At 39.7% G+C, this 15,000-nt stretch overlaps 1 protein-coding gene across 3 annotated transcripts in view; it reads left to right on the forward strand.

Annotated features, from left to right (window-relative positions):
- The window catches only part of LOC106875452 (calcium-independent protein kinase C), a 141,811-nt gene that overhangs the window by 16,572 nt on the left and 110,239 nt on the right, over positions 1-15,000 (forward strand). For all 3 annotated transcript variants that reach the window (XM_089341167.1, XM_089341166.1, XM_089341165.1), the window contains exon 2: positions 6,107-6,173. In XM_089341167.1, the coding sequence (XP_089197293.1) occupies positions 6,107-6,173 (67 nt within the window). The remainder of the gene's footprint in view (positions 1-6,106; positions 6,174-15,000) is intronic.

Here is a 15,000-nt window from a genome sequence, read left to right on the forward strand (position 1 = left end):
TATATATATATATATATATATTATACATACACTAGCTGATGTACCCAGTAATTCTCGGAAAAGTGGGGCTTATCCCTTGGTTCTGTTCTCATAATTGTTTTCGCTAATCCAGTAACAACAATACAAAGTATGTAGCCCTTAAAACGGTTTTTGTGCATTTATTGAGAATACCGAACTGTCTTACAAAGGATCTTGTTTTTAGGAATTCCCAATAAGTTTATGAATATCCAAATTGTGAAGTCAGTTATGTAATAACATGAAATTAGTTACCTGATTGTAAGAATTACTATTGATCAGACCATGTACATACATGTGTGTATATATATATATGTATATCATCATATTCATCATCATTTAATGTCTGCTTTCTATGCTGGCATGGGTTGGACGGTTTGACTGAGGTCTGGCAAGCCAGGAAGCTGCAACTAGGCTCCAATCTGATCTGTCAAGATTTCTACAGCTGGATACCCTTCCTAATGCCAACTACTCCCAGAGTGTAGTGGGTGCTTTTTATGTTCCACTGGCACAGGAGCCAGACAGGTGACACTGGCAACGACCACGCTCGAATGGTGCTTTTTACGTGCTACCTGCACAGGAGCCAGTCAGGCGGCACTGGCAACAACCAGTTACATTCCAGCATGTCTGAAACTGCATAGCTGAAACAAATAAAAGAAATGTGTATACGTGTATACACACACACACACACACACACACACACACACACATATATAAATCTCATCATTTATCATCATCATCATCATCATTTAACGTCTGCCTTCCATGCTGGCATGGGTTACATAGTTTGCACCAGATTCCAGTCTAATTTGGCATGGTTTTTACAGTTGGATGCCATTCCTAATGCCAACCACTCCAAAAGTGTAATGGGTGCTTTTCACATACCACCAGCACAGGTGCCATTTGCATGACATTGGTAACGGCCACGAATACGATTTCGCAGATGCCATATACATGACACTGAGATTATAGTTACATACTCATCTGTATACATGTATATATATTTGTGTGTGTGTGTGTGTGTGTGTGTGTATATACACAATAGTGTGTATGTATATCATCATTATTATCATTTAACATCCATATTTTCATGCTGGTGTTGGAATTGAGTATTGAACATGGCATAAATATTAGCCAATACTCAAGCGGGTGAGTGTCGTGGATTTGAGTGGCGGTCCAACGATCACTGGAGAGTTTCCCAAAAATCAGGGTTTTTACCGTATTTCGTGAAAGACTTCTTCAACAAAGTTCAGAATCCATATATGGGCAGTAATTTTTAACCAATGAGAAATCAATAATTTCTCCTGTTTGGACAAACGAACCTACATTCTCTGTCCGCCTCTTATGAGTTTGCTACACTAGCATGGGTTGAATGGTTTAATTACAACAAATGAGCCAGAGGGTCCACCAGGTTCTTTGTCTACTTTGGCATGGTTTCTAGAGCTGAATGCTCTTCCTAATGCTAACCATTTAGCAGAGTGTACTGGGTGCTTTTTATGTGGTACCAGTGAGGTCAGAAAGTATCTGCAAGATAAGACACCCAAGTTGGGTATAGACTGGAGAAAAAAACTATGATAGAAAGTTCACTGTGAGCTAAGTTCACCATGAGGAAAATTTGCTGAGAATACGTCCTGAGTTCAAAGTCTTTACGTTCTGAGTTCAAATTCCGCTGAGGTCGACTTTGCCTTTCAACCTTTTGGGGTCGATAAATTAAGTACCAGTGAATCACAGGGGTCAATGTAATTGACTGGTCCCCTCCCACCAAAAATTTCAAAGGATTATTTAAGCTTTCGTTGATCCCTCCGTGGTGTTGTTTTGCGTTTATAATAAAATAAATATATACAAATTATAAAAATAAAAAAAAAATATATAGGCGTAGGAGTGGCTGTGTGGTAAGTAGCTTGCTTACCAACCACATGGTTCTGGGTTCAATCCCACTGCGTGGCACCTTGGGCAAGTGTCTTCTACTATAGCCTCGGGCCGACCAAAGCCTTGTGAGTGGATTTGGTAGACGGAAACTGAAAGAAGCCCATCGTATATATGTATATGTATATATATATATATATGTGTGTGTTTGTGTGTCTATGTGTGTCCCCCCAACATCGCTTGACAACCGATGCTGGTGTGTTTATGTCCCCGTAACTTAGCTGTTCGGCAAAAAGAGACCGATAGAATAAGTACTAGGCTTCCAAAGAATAAGTCCTGGGGTCAATTTGCTCGACTAAAGGTGGTGCTCCAGCATGGCCAAAGTCAAAAGACTGAAACAAGTAAAAGAGTAAAAGAGTACAGTACTATTTCTACTTTGTGGATTTTCACCTATCGTGGGATGGGGGGGGGGCGGGGTTTGGAACGTAACACCCGTGATAGTTGAGGGGTTACTGTATATATGCTCCAACCCATGCTAGCATGGAACATGGATGTTAAATGATGGTGTGTGTATGTATGTAAACAGAAAATAGATGGGGACAGTCATGACAAAAACAAAAAAAAAAAGAAATGGTGGTGGAACTATGAAATGGAAAGTCTTGACAGAAACAGCCAAGTCAAGACAACAAAGCAAGGATAACAGTTTGTGAGAAGCAGGTAGGTAGCAATCCTTGGTAAAGTGAAACTGAGAATATTTGTCTGGCTGGCTGGTTGGTTGGTTGGTTGGTTTGTTGGTTGGCTGGAATTGACTTGTAGCTGACTTAGTGGCTTGCCATCTGGATGTCTGGCTGTCTTTCTGGAAGGCTAGTTGTCTGGCCTGGCTGGCTTGGCTGGCTTTTCCCTTCTTGTTTCACTGTTCTCTCTCTCTCTGAGCATTTTTTCTCTGGTGGTTGGTTGTTGCCAGAGATGGATGGTAGGAATTGTCTCACTAGCAGCAGCAGGAACAGCAGCAGCAGCGGCGGCGGCGGCGGCATCGGCAGCAGCACCTAGCAAGAAGAGAACAGAAAACAGGCAACAACAGATACCTCAGCTAGCTGAAACCATCCAGCCTCACTAGCTACTTGTAGACTGGAGTGTTTCTGATGTGTGTTTGTGTGTGTGTGTGTGTGTGTGTGTGTGTGTGTGCTAGCTTATAAATCACTTTCTAGTCATCTCTGTTTGTCTCTCTCTCTTTCTCTCTCTCTCTCTCTCTCTCTCTCTCTCTCTCTCTCTCCCCCTCCTCTCTCTGTTCTTCGTTCACTCTCAGATTGTCTCTCTACCTCCACCTCTGCATTGCTTGTTTATTCTCTCACTCATTATCTCTTCCCCACTCTCTCTCTCTCTCCCTCTCTTTCCCATTCTCTGTCTGTCTGTCTGTCTCTCTCTCTCAATTGACCCCCCTCTCTCAATTGACCTCTCTCTCTTTCTCTCTCTCATTTTCTATATCACTCGCTTCAGATTCTGGTCCCATTCTTCTCTATTGATAATTTACCATTCTTTCACATTATCTCCAACGCTTATTTCTCCCAACCCCCACCTCCCCCCACCTCTCCCCACCTCTCTTCTTCTTCTTCTTCTTCTTCTTCTTCTTCTTCTTCTTCTTCTTCGCCATCTCACACAGGATTCTTGTCTCATTTCTTCCCTATCAATATTTTTCAATCTCTCACAAATTCTGTAATTACCATTTTCTTCCCCCACCCCCTACCCGCCCCTTGCTCTCACCTCCCCCACCCCCTGCCGCCTCGTCTCTCAAGATTTCACCCCCCCACTTCGTCTCCTTCCTAAATCTGTTTCTATTTCTATTTCTCTAGCATTTTTATATTCCAAACTCTCAATTCTTTTTCTCTGGTTCAACCATTTAGCTTTCTCCTAGACTTCTCTCGTTTCACTCCCCCCACCCACCACCACCTCACCTCAATCAGTCAGTCAGTCAGTCTCTCTCTCTCTCTCTCTCTCCCCATCTCCTCGTCCTCCTCCTCTTCCTCTCATATTTCCTGTAACATTCTCTCCTGCTTCTCCCCCCACCCACCCACCATCACCTCCACTCTAACGTTTGTTCTGTTCGTTCTCCTGTTTTCTGAAATGTTCATTTCCTCTTGCTGTTCATCTCTCTCTCTCTCTCTCTCTCTCTCTCTCTCTCTCTCTCCCACACACACACACACACACACACACACACACGTTCATTCTTTTCAGCTTTCTGTTCAGACTCTCTCTTTTACCTCCTTACCTCGTTTTTACTCTTCCTTCGTCCCTTTCTCTCTCTCTCTCTATTCCACTTTCCACTCTCTCTCTCTCTCTCTCTCTCTATCTCTCCTATTCTTTTCTCATGCTTTCACAACAATTCTTGCCCCCCTCCTCCTCTCACTCATCTCTCTCTCTCACTCACTCCTCCATCACCCTTCACTCAAACCCATCTTTCACTCAATTCCATCTCTCACTTTCATTTCGGAGTCATTCTTTCAGACATTCTGTAGAGATCTGTTGTGTTTCTGTAACTCTTCCTCTTTCTCTCATTCTATACCCCTCTCTTACACATTCTCCCCTCTCTCTCTCCTCTTCCTCGTCTCTTGTCTTTTACTCTATCTAATCTGTAGCTTCCTAGTTTTACTCTACTTTTGTTACATTGTTTCCCCTATATCTGTTTTATTTTCTCCTTTTATCATCCTGTATATATTTCGTTTCAACTTTTCCTCTCTCCATCTGGTCTATCCATCTGTCCATCTACTAATAACTGTCTATCCATCTGTCTATCTATCCATCTATTTCTCCTTTACCATTTCTACCCAGATTACTGTCGAAACTATCTATGCCTTGCCCATCTGTATTTGCATCCAGCTATCTATCTATACATAAAGCTATTTAGGTGTACATCTATCCGACTATCTATCTACCTGTTTGTCTGTCTATTTGTCTGTCTGTCTATCTATCTATCTATCTACCTACCTACCTACCTACCTATCTATGTATCCATCCATCCGTCCCTCCATCCATCCATCCGTCCCTTCCATCCACCATCCATCCGTCCCTTCCATCCACCATCCATCCGTCCCTTCCATCCACCATCCATCCATCCCTCCACCCTTCTATCCATCCATCCATCCATCCGTCCCTTCATCATAGGCTCTTAAAACTCCGTGTTGCATTCTTCACCTCTCAGTTTCTCTATTTCATAACAACGAAAGATGTGTGCATTTTTTAAAATGCATATGTGTGTGTGTGTGTGTGTGTGTGTTTGTGTGTGTACGTGTAGTCACAAGCATGGTTGTGTGGTTAAAAAGTTTGCTTCCCAACCACATGGTTCCGGGTTCAGTCCCACTGCGCGGCACCTTGGTCAAGCGTCTTCTACTATAGTCCTGGACTGATTAAAACCTGGAAGTGAATTTGGGAGGCAGAAACTGAAAGAAACTTGCCGTGTGTGTGTTTCTTTGTTTACATCTGTCCTACCTCAGACAAAAGTCACGACATGAAGTGGTGTTGTCATTTGCACTTTTGTCAATAAACAGCCCATTCACATCATGTTTTTGAAGCCCCTTGAATTGAGAAATCCCTTACTTTATAACAGGTAAGGGTTAGCATCCCCCTGTCTAATGTTGCTCTTCACTTTTTTTCTGTGCTGCCAGTCATCACCTCCTCTCCCTTGAGCCACTTCTATTGACATCTGTCTCTCATTCTTATCATTTTCTCACCATTTTGCTAATTTCTATTTCAAGATCTTTATATTTGCTCAGTTTTTGGTCGGTCTTGACAGATATGTTTATATCAATTGGGACAGTCATATCAATGAGGAGTCATGATTTTTGTCTGAAGTCTTTCAATATAATGACTGGCCTATTTGCATCTCTCTTTCTGTCAGTTTGAACAGTGAAGTTCCAGAGGAGTGAGATGCGATCATTTTCAAGCACTGGTGGTGGTTTGTGTTCCTACCAATTTCTATCATGGAGCAGGTCCAAGTCTTTGCAAATTACCCAGTGAATATACTGTGCAGCTCTATCATGCCTGTTGAGACACTCTGGAGGCGCAAGAAGACTGCACATGGAGACAACATGATCAATGGTTTCATTATTATTATTATTATTATCATTATTATTATTATTATTATTATTATTATTATTAAATACCTGTGTTTTTTTTTTTACTTCTCTGAAAAGCCTTAACATGTTTGTTTTTGTTTTTGTTTCTTTGACAGCTGTGTTTGGAGCCTAGTGGAAGTTTACATGTTAATGTGGAATTGCTGAATGGATCGTTCTCAGACGGTGAGTACCACTTGTTAGTTACGCTTCTCATTTGTCTTGACTGTTATCCGTTCCCTCTGACGCTATTGTTTGGTCGCCATTCTTTGAGGCGGTGCAGGGACCCGGGGATCACCATCAAGGAGTTTGGATTTTGTGTGCATGTGTGTGTGTGTGTGAGGGTGGGTTAGGGTTAGGGTTTCATCACACGAAGAAACAATCATGGGTTTCGAATAAGGTCAGCAGATGCATTCATTCATTCTTTGCTTAGTTTGTTTGGCCAATCATCATCATCATCGTCGTTATCATCATACCAATCAGCATCAGCATCATCATCATCATCATCATCATAACCATCATCATCATTATCATCATCATCATCATCATCATCGCCATCATCATAACCATCATCATCATTATCATCATCATCATTGTGATCTTCATCATTATCATTATGATCATCATCATCTTCATCGCAATCACTGTCGTCATCATCATCATAATTATTGTCATTACCGCCATCCTCCTCCTCCTCATCATCACACACGTATACACACTGTAAATTAGTTGGCATTTGGAAGGGCATCCAGCTGTAGAAACCATGCCAAAGCTGACACTGGAGCATGATGCAGCTCCGTGCCTCACTGGATCCTGTTGAATGGTCCAGCCACTCTCAGCATGCAAAATGTATGTTAAATGATGATGATGATGATGAGAATGATATACAAACCACATGGCTCCGGGTTCAGTCCCACTGTGTGGCACCTTGGGCAAGTGTCTTCTACTATAGCCTTGGGCCGACCAAAGCCTTGTGAGTGGATTTGGTAGACAGAAACTGAAAGAAGCTCATCATGTATATATATATGTGTGTGTGTGTGTGTGTGTGTGTATGTGTTTGTGTGTCTGTGTTTGTCCCCCCAACATCAGTTGACAACTAATATTGGTGTGTTTACATCTCTGTAACTTTGCGGTTCAGCAAAAAATACCGATAGAATGAGTACTAGGCTTACAAAGAATAAGTCCTGGGGGTCGATTTGTTCAACTAAAGGCAGTGCTCCAGCATGGCCACAGTCAAATGACTGAAACAAGTAAAAGAATAAAAGAACATGCACACACACACACACACACACACACACACGCACATACACACACATATTGTGCTATTGTTGTTGTTTAATTTTAGGTCTCCTTATTGAGAAGATGATAACCTTTCATCAAAGTTTAACCATCCATAACCATCACATCTATTTTGCAGGTTAATATAGCAGCACCATGTTATCTATTTTTAAATCTGGTTGAGCGTGATTTGCAAGAAATTTGGTTTCTATTTCCAGCTGGTTGAGCAACCACATAGAGGATCTCTCATTGGCTTGCTAACAGGATGTTGGGTCGTGGAGATGTAGATGATAAATGATGAATATAGGCCAGTAAGAATTAACAGGGGGGATGGGGTTGTTCTGAGTGGGGTGTGGTGGCTTTTGTTAATTTAGTGCAATGCAAAATCAGACCAATTATGACAAAGTTGGGTCCGGAAGTGTCCCGGATTTCTGGATTTTCTTGTTTTCTGGAGACAGTTCTAATTATACACTTAAAATAAACTATGGAAAGAAAAGAGCTAAATTGTGATTTAACAGATTCGAATTAGTACAATGTCTAAAGCAGGGTCTGTTTGATATTTATCAATCCACTTAAAATGCTTGAAATACATCATAGATGCAGGAATGGCTGTGTGACAAGAAGCTTGCTTACCAACCACATGGTTCCGGGCTCTGTCCTACTGCATGACACTTTGGGCAAGTGTCTTCTGCTATAGCCTCAGGCTGACCAAAGCCTTGTAAGTGGATTTGGCAGAAGGAAACTGAAAGAAGCCTATTGTATATATATACATATATGTATTTATATATATATATATATATATATCGGCGTAGGAGTGGCTGTATGGTAAGTAGCTTGCTTATGAACCGCATGGTACCGAGTTCAGTCCCACTGCATGGCACCTTGGGCATGTGTCTTCTACTATAGCCTCGGGCCGACCAAAGCCTTGTGAGTGGATTTGGTGGATGGAAACTGAAAGAAGCCCGTTGTATATATATATATATATATATATATATATATATATATATATATATATGCGAGTAAAAATAAATACAAAAAAGGTGGGTTTTTTTTGTATGATTGTGTATAGAGGAATATATTATTTTGCTTAAAAGAGTTCCAACACTGTCTGTTTTTTATGTTTTATTTATATTCCTGCAGAACTAATGTGGGGTATAGAATATGGAATATACAATATATAATATGATATACAATATAAAATAAAATAACATAAAAATGGATGGCACCATGAAAGAAAGTATTGAATGTAGATGAAATATTGAGTGTTCAATATAAAGGATCAAATATATAAATATATAAATATATATATATATGTATGTATGTGTATATGTTTGTGTGTCAGTGTTTGTCCCCCCCAACATCGCTTGACAACCGATGCTGGTGTTTACGTCCCCGTGACTTAGTAGTTTGGCAAAAGAGACCGATAGAATAAGTATTAGGCTTACAAAGAATAAGTCCTGGGGTCGATTTGCTTGATTAAAGGCGGTGCTCCAGCATGGCCACAGTCAAATGACTGAAACAAGTAAAAGAGAATGTGTGTGTGTGTCTGTATTTGTCTCCCACCACCATTTGATAACTCCTCCCCATAACATAGCAGTTCAGCAAAAGAGTCATGAGGCCAAACATCCCTGAAAGTTTGATCCAAATCCATCCAGCGGTTCTTGAGATATCTTGTCTGCAAACAAACAAGCAAACACAACTGAAAACAATACCTTCACCTTCGTTAAGGTGGAGGAAATAATTATAATAAAGCTGAAGTGAGGACCAAGAATATAGTGTGTATATGTGTGTGTTTAATTTGCAAAATATTCCCAAGTATAACATTATCTGTTTCAATATATGCTTTCACACCAGGAACGTTGCAAAACAAATACATAAATGTAATATTTTTAAGATATCCTATGCAAATTAAAGGGTAAAGGGTAAAAACTCCTTCAGGAGAATTTCCATATGATGTGACTGACAGTTGTCCCTAGCATTAAATGGAATATCACTATTGTAAACATATCAAACACTATTATGATTGGTCTTTATCTTTGGAACGTGTTAGAAAGCTTCGACAAAAGATGTAACTGCCATTAAGCCATTCCAGAAATATTAACACACAAAACTCAGAATAAATAGGTTACATCGCATTCTTGTGTGTGTATATATATATATATATATATATATATATATATATATACACACACATAAGAATGCAATTTAACCGAAGGGGTAAACGTGGCTATGTGGTAAGTAGCTTGCTTACCAACCACTGAATGATACCTTGGACAAGTGTCTTCTATTATAGCATTGGGCCAACCAAAGCCATGTGAGTGGATTTGGTAGACGGAAACTGAACAAAGCCCATCATATATATATATGTATGTATATATATATGTGTGTGTGTCTGTGTCTGTCCCTCCTCCATCGCTTGACAACCAATGTTGGTGTGTTTATATCCCCGTAACTTAGCAGTTTGGCAAAAGATACTGAGAAAATAAGTGCTAGGCTTACAAAGTATAAGTCCTGGGGTCGATTTGTTCAACTAAAGGCGGTGCTCCAGCATGGCCGCAGTCAAAATGACTGAAACAAATAAAAGAATAAAAAGAATGTATATATATACATGTATTTATGTGTGTGTGTGTGTATATATATATATATGTATATATATAATGCAAGAGAGTTAGGGGTTGAAGATTCAACTCACTAAGGGATAGTATCTATCCAATATACTGCTGGGAGGGTACCCAATTATTGTTACACTAGTGTTATACCAAGTGCAATAAGTGGGTGCGGGTAAAAGGGGGGGTTGTTTTACCCTAAATTTATATAGCAATTAGAAAATGGAGGAGAATATGAGGTACCCATTGACTTGCAGACAGGGTATTCCATCGAATTAATTAATTTATTATGAATAAATTAAATAAATTAATTAATTCAACGGAATACACTGTCTGCAAGTCGATGGGTACCGCATATTCTCCTCCATTTTCTAATTGCTATATATATATATGTATATATATATATATATAATAATATTAGGGACAAAATCCAAAATTACAGGTAAAAACTCAATTAAAATCAATTTATAAAAAATTAAAATTAAAAGCACAATAAATGAGTATAATATAAAACAAAGTAAATATAAGATAAAGATAATTTATTTTCCCTAAAACTATATATGTATATACATATATATATATATATATATATATATATATATATATATATATACACACCCATTCAGTTATGGATGCCTTTATGGAGACCTACCGAAAGTTAGTGAGAAGATCAGAGACAGGCAGCTGTGACTCCCTGGTCAAGTGTGTGTGCCACCCTGAACTGGAAGCATTCAAATTAGTTTCGTAGAACCCACTTCATAGTGATGCAGGAAGAGGAAAACATTGTCACACATCGACAAGTTGATAGCAGACACTGGCCTGGCACATATCCAGGACCTTGAAGCAGTGATGATGGACCAAGAAGTATGGCTGGTTGGAACCCAGCCATAATAATGATAATAATAAAACTTCATCATTATAAATTTGGTATTTAAAACATAAATTAACATGAAATTCTGATGGAAGGTTTTAATTTAGCTAATTTTAAAGCAGAAAATTTATCTCAGGTGAGATGCATATTTCGGTTGAAATATAACTATTTTGTTTCAGTGATTTTTGAAAATTCTGAAGACTTAAGTAAATTAACTTTAGGTGTAGGAGTGGCTGTGTGGTAAGTAGCTTGCTTACCAACCACATGGTTCCGGGTTCATTCCCACTGCGTGGCACCTTGGGCAAGTGTCTTCTACTATAGCCTCGGGCCGACCAAAGCCTTGTGAGTGGATTTGGTAGACGTGTGTGTATGTATTTGTGTGTCTGTGTTTGTCCACCCAACATCGCTTGACAACCGATGGTGGTGTGTTTACGTCCCCGTAACTTAGTGGTTCGGCAAAAGAGACCGATAGAATAAGTACTAGGCTTACAAAGAACAAGTCCTAAAGTTGATTAGTTCGATTAAAGGCAGTGCTCCAGCATGGCTGCAGTCAAATAACTGAAACAAATAAAAGAATATATATATATATATATATATATATATATAGTTCAAAAACACAATAACAAAAAAACAAAAAAACAACAAAGTGAGGACGTGATATGGATAGTATTATTGGACGTATCTGTGGTATCAGCCAGGCCATTGGATGTTGTTATACACCACTGGCCACTTTCAGGTGATGGCTCTCTGCATCAAGCCTATGGCATATAAGTGACCAAGGTGAGGTCATGACCTTCCTCCCAAGTGGGATGTCAGTCCATCTGAGGTGGGGGTCACTCATTTACTGCTGAGTGAACTGGAAGCAACATATATTGAAGGGTTTTGCTCAAAAACACAACACAGGAACCGAAACTACAATCTCGTGATTGTCAGTGTGACACCCTAAACCACTAAGCCATGGGCCTTCACGGTTTTGACAGGTTTTTTTTTTTTTTAAATCAAGAAGAAAAATAAATAAATAAATATAAAAATAAAAATCTGGAATCTGCGGAAAACCGGTGAAGGTCCGCATCGGCAACATTAACAGAGATAACTGACTTTTCAGGTTTATCAAAAATAACGATTTCTTGCATTGGCATCAGCCCACGAATCTGCAGAGAGAGAGAGAGAGAGAGAGAGAGAGAGAGAGAGAAAAAGAGAATGGGTGGGGAGGGAAGGAGAGAGCAGAGGAAAGAAGAAGTGGTGGTGGTGGTTGGTGGCAGGGTGGAGGGTATGGTCGGTCAGATCAGCTGTTGAACTAGTAACTGTTTTAATTGATTCTGTATTGATGAAAGGAGGAAGTTGAGGCTGACCCAGGTCTAGTTTCCAACGGAAACATAATAAAGTCATGGAATATAATATCATTAGAAGATGTTTAGTCTTCTGCTTTACCAATGCCTCCTCCCCCTCCCACCCCTCCCCTCCCACCCCACCCCACCCCTCCTCCCCGTCCTGTCCCCGTCCCCTCCCCGTCCCCTCCCCGTCCCCTCCCCGTCCCCTCCCCCTCCTCCTCCCTAATTGTTTCTTATGTGAGCACTATGCCAGTGGTTTTTGAAGGGTGTGGGGCCACCAGTTGATTGCCTTTGACAGGCGTGGCTGTGTGGTTTAGAAGTTTGCTTCTCGACCTTATGGTTCCAGGTTCAGTCCCACGGCACGACTGTAACACCTTGGGGGCAAGCGTTTTTACTACTGTAGCACCAGGTTGACCAAAAAATCTTGTGAGTCAATTGGCTGCCTCTCACCCCCCCGCCCGCCCACACATATTCTGCATTTGTAAACCATGTAGAGTACACCGTGACATATGCACATACATCATAGAGTACACTGTATCTTACTTACACACGCAGCACAGAGTATCTCACGACATACAGACATACATGCTATAGAGTACCCCATGACATACACACGCACACACACACCATAGAGTACCTGACAACATACACACACACACACGCACAAACACACAACAAAGAATATTCCATGACATACATACACAATATAGAGTACCTCTCCACATACACAATAAAGAGTACCTCAACATGGAGTACCTGACAACAGACTTACACAGCATAGATTATTGCATGACATACACACAGTATAGAGTACCTCTCGACATGCACACAGCATAGAGTATGTCACAATATAAGCACCATAAAGTACCCCACAATATATGTACCATATAGTACCTCAAGGCATACACATGCACACACCATAAAGTACCTCACGATACAGGCACATACACACTAGAGTACTCCCCACACCATAAAGTACCTCACATCACACGCACACACCATAGAGTACGTCATGATACACACATCACAAAGTACCCTACAACATACACAGACACCAGACTGAAAAAATAATGCTGCCAAAATCTGGACACATATCATATGGAGTACATTACACAGAGTACATTCAATATGAGAGAAAACAGAATGCTGGGACAAAACACTGCGCAACCCCAAGGCGACAGATGCGTTCTCGGTTGTGCAGGGAAAAAACAGCTGCAATGAAAAAATGCAGCAACTGATAAATAATTATTTAGATTGAAAAACAAAGAGAGAGAGAGGGAACTGGAATTATTAAACTTTGACATATTCCTTGGCAAATGTCTTACTTCATCAATAAACAGTATATAAATACACACACACAGACAGTATATATATATGTATGTATGTATGTATGTATGTATGTATGTATGTATGTATGTATGTATATTATGGTTGGCAAACTGACAGTTGGTACAACAACTACTAACACAAATGTCATTTTTTTTTTTTATCTTATATTTTTAATGGCTTCTTTGATTTACATCAGATCCATGAGCCATTTCACTATCGTCACTGTATTTCATCATCGTCATCATCACCCTCGTCATCATCATCATCATCATCATCATTGCCGACATCAACATCACCATATCGTTATCATCGCCATCATTGTCGTCACCATCATCACCGTTATCACCCCTTGTCATCATCATCATCGTTATCATCATCATTGCTGTCATCGACATCACCAACATCATCGTCATCGTCATCACTGCCGCCGCTGCCATGATTGTCGACATCGTTATCATTATCATCGACATCATCGCCATTATCGTTTTTATATCATCACCATCTTTGTCGGCGTCATCATCACCATCGTTATCACTATCGTCATCAACATTGCTAGCATCATCAACATTCATTATCACCACCAACATCACCTTCACTGTCGTCATAAAGATGATGATGATGGGAGAGGGGAGAGGGAAGACTAAGATGATGGTTTGATATTTAGAAATCAATATTTTATGTTAGAAATCATTAATATTTATGACAGTCAGAATCCTTAGAGTTTCGCATAATATATACCTTGTGGTATTTGTTGTTGCTTTTTATGTTCTAAGTTCAAATCCTGCTGAGGTTGACTTAGCCTTTTAACCTTCTGGGTAACGATAAAATGAAATGCCATTCCCCCAAGAAATGTTTGACTTTTACGTCTGTAAAAAAATTAAAGGGTTCAACCCCTTAGCATTTAGACCACTCTGTCAAATTTAATACCTATTTATTCACATTGCTTTGAATTAATCATGCTTTTGTCATTAATTATCTTGTAGCTTTGAGATTTCAACGAGGTCATTTTCTATGTCTAGAATGACATTGTAGGGTAGGTGTGAGAGGCCAAATCTAGACAGTTTGAACGTAAAACAAATAGAATATTTGGGCCAGATCTGGCTGATTTAATCGTCTAACATTTAGATTCTCTGTCAAATGTAATTCTTATTTATTCACAATGGTTTGAATTAATCATGCATTATCTTGTAGCTTCGGGATTTCAATGATATGATTAGAGCTTACTCTTGTGGCTTTGAGATTTCAGTGATATGATATTTAGAATGACATTGTAGGGTAGGTACGAGAGGCAAGATCTGGCCAGTTTGAACATAAAACAGGGAGAATATTTGGACCAGATATGGCTGGTTTAATCCTGCGATGTTTAGAAATGCGCATACACATATATGTGTGTGTCTATATATATGTATGTGCATATGTACGTATATGTGTGTGCATGTATACAACCTTCATATATATGTATATGCATATGTATGTATATGTGTGTGTGTGTGTGTATACAACCTTCATATATATGTATGTGCATATGTATGTATATGTGTGTGTGTATACAACCTTCATATATATGTATATGCATATGTATGTATATGTGTGTGTGT

Source organism: Octopus bimaculoides, chromosome 24 (genome assembly GCF_046866305.1).
Source record: "Octopus bimaculoides isolate indiv1 chromosome 24, ASM4686630v1, whole genome shotgun sequence".
In the NCBI taxonomy this organism is placed as follows: Eukaryota; Metazoa; Mollusca; class Cephalopoda; order Octopoda; family Octopodidae; genus Octopus; species Octopus bimaculoides.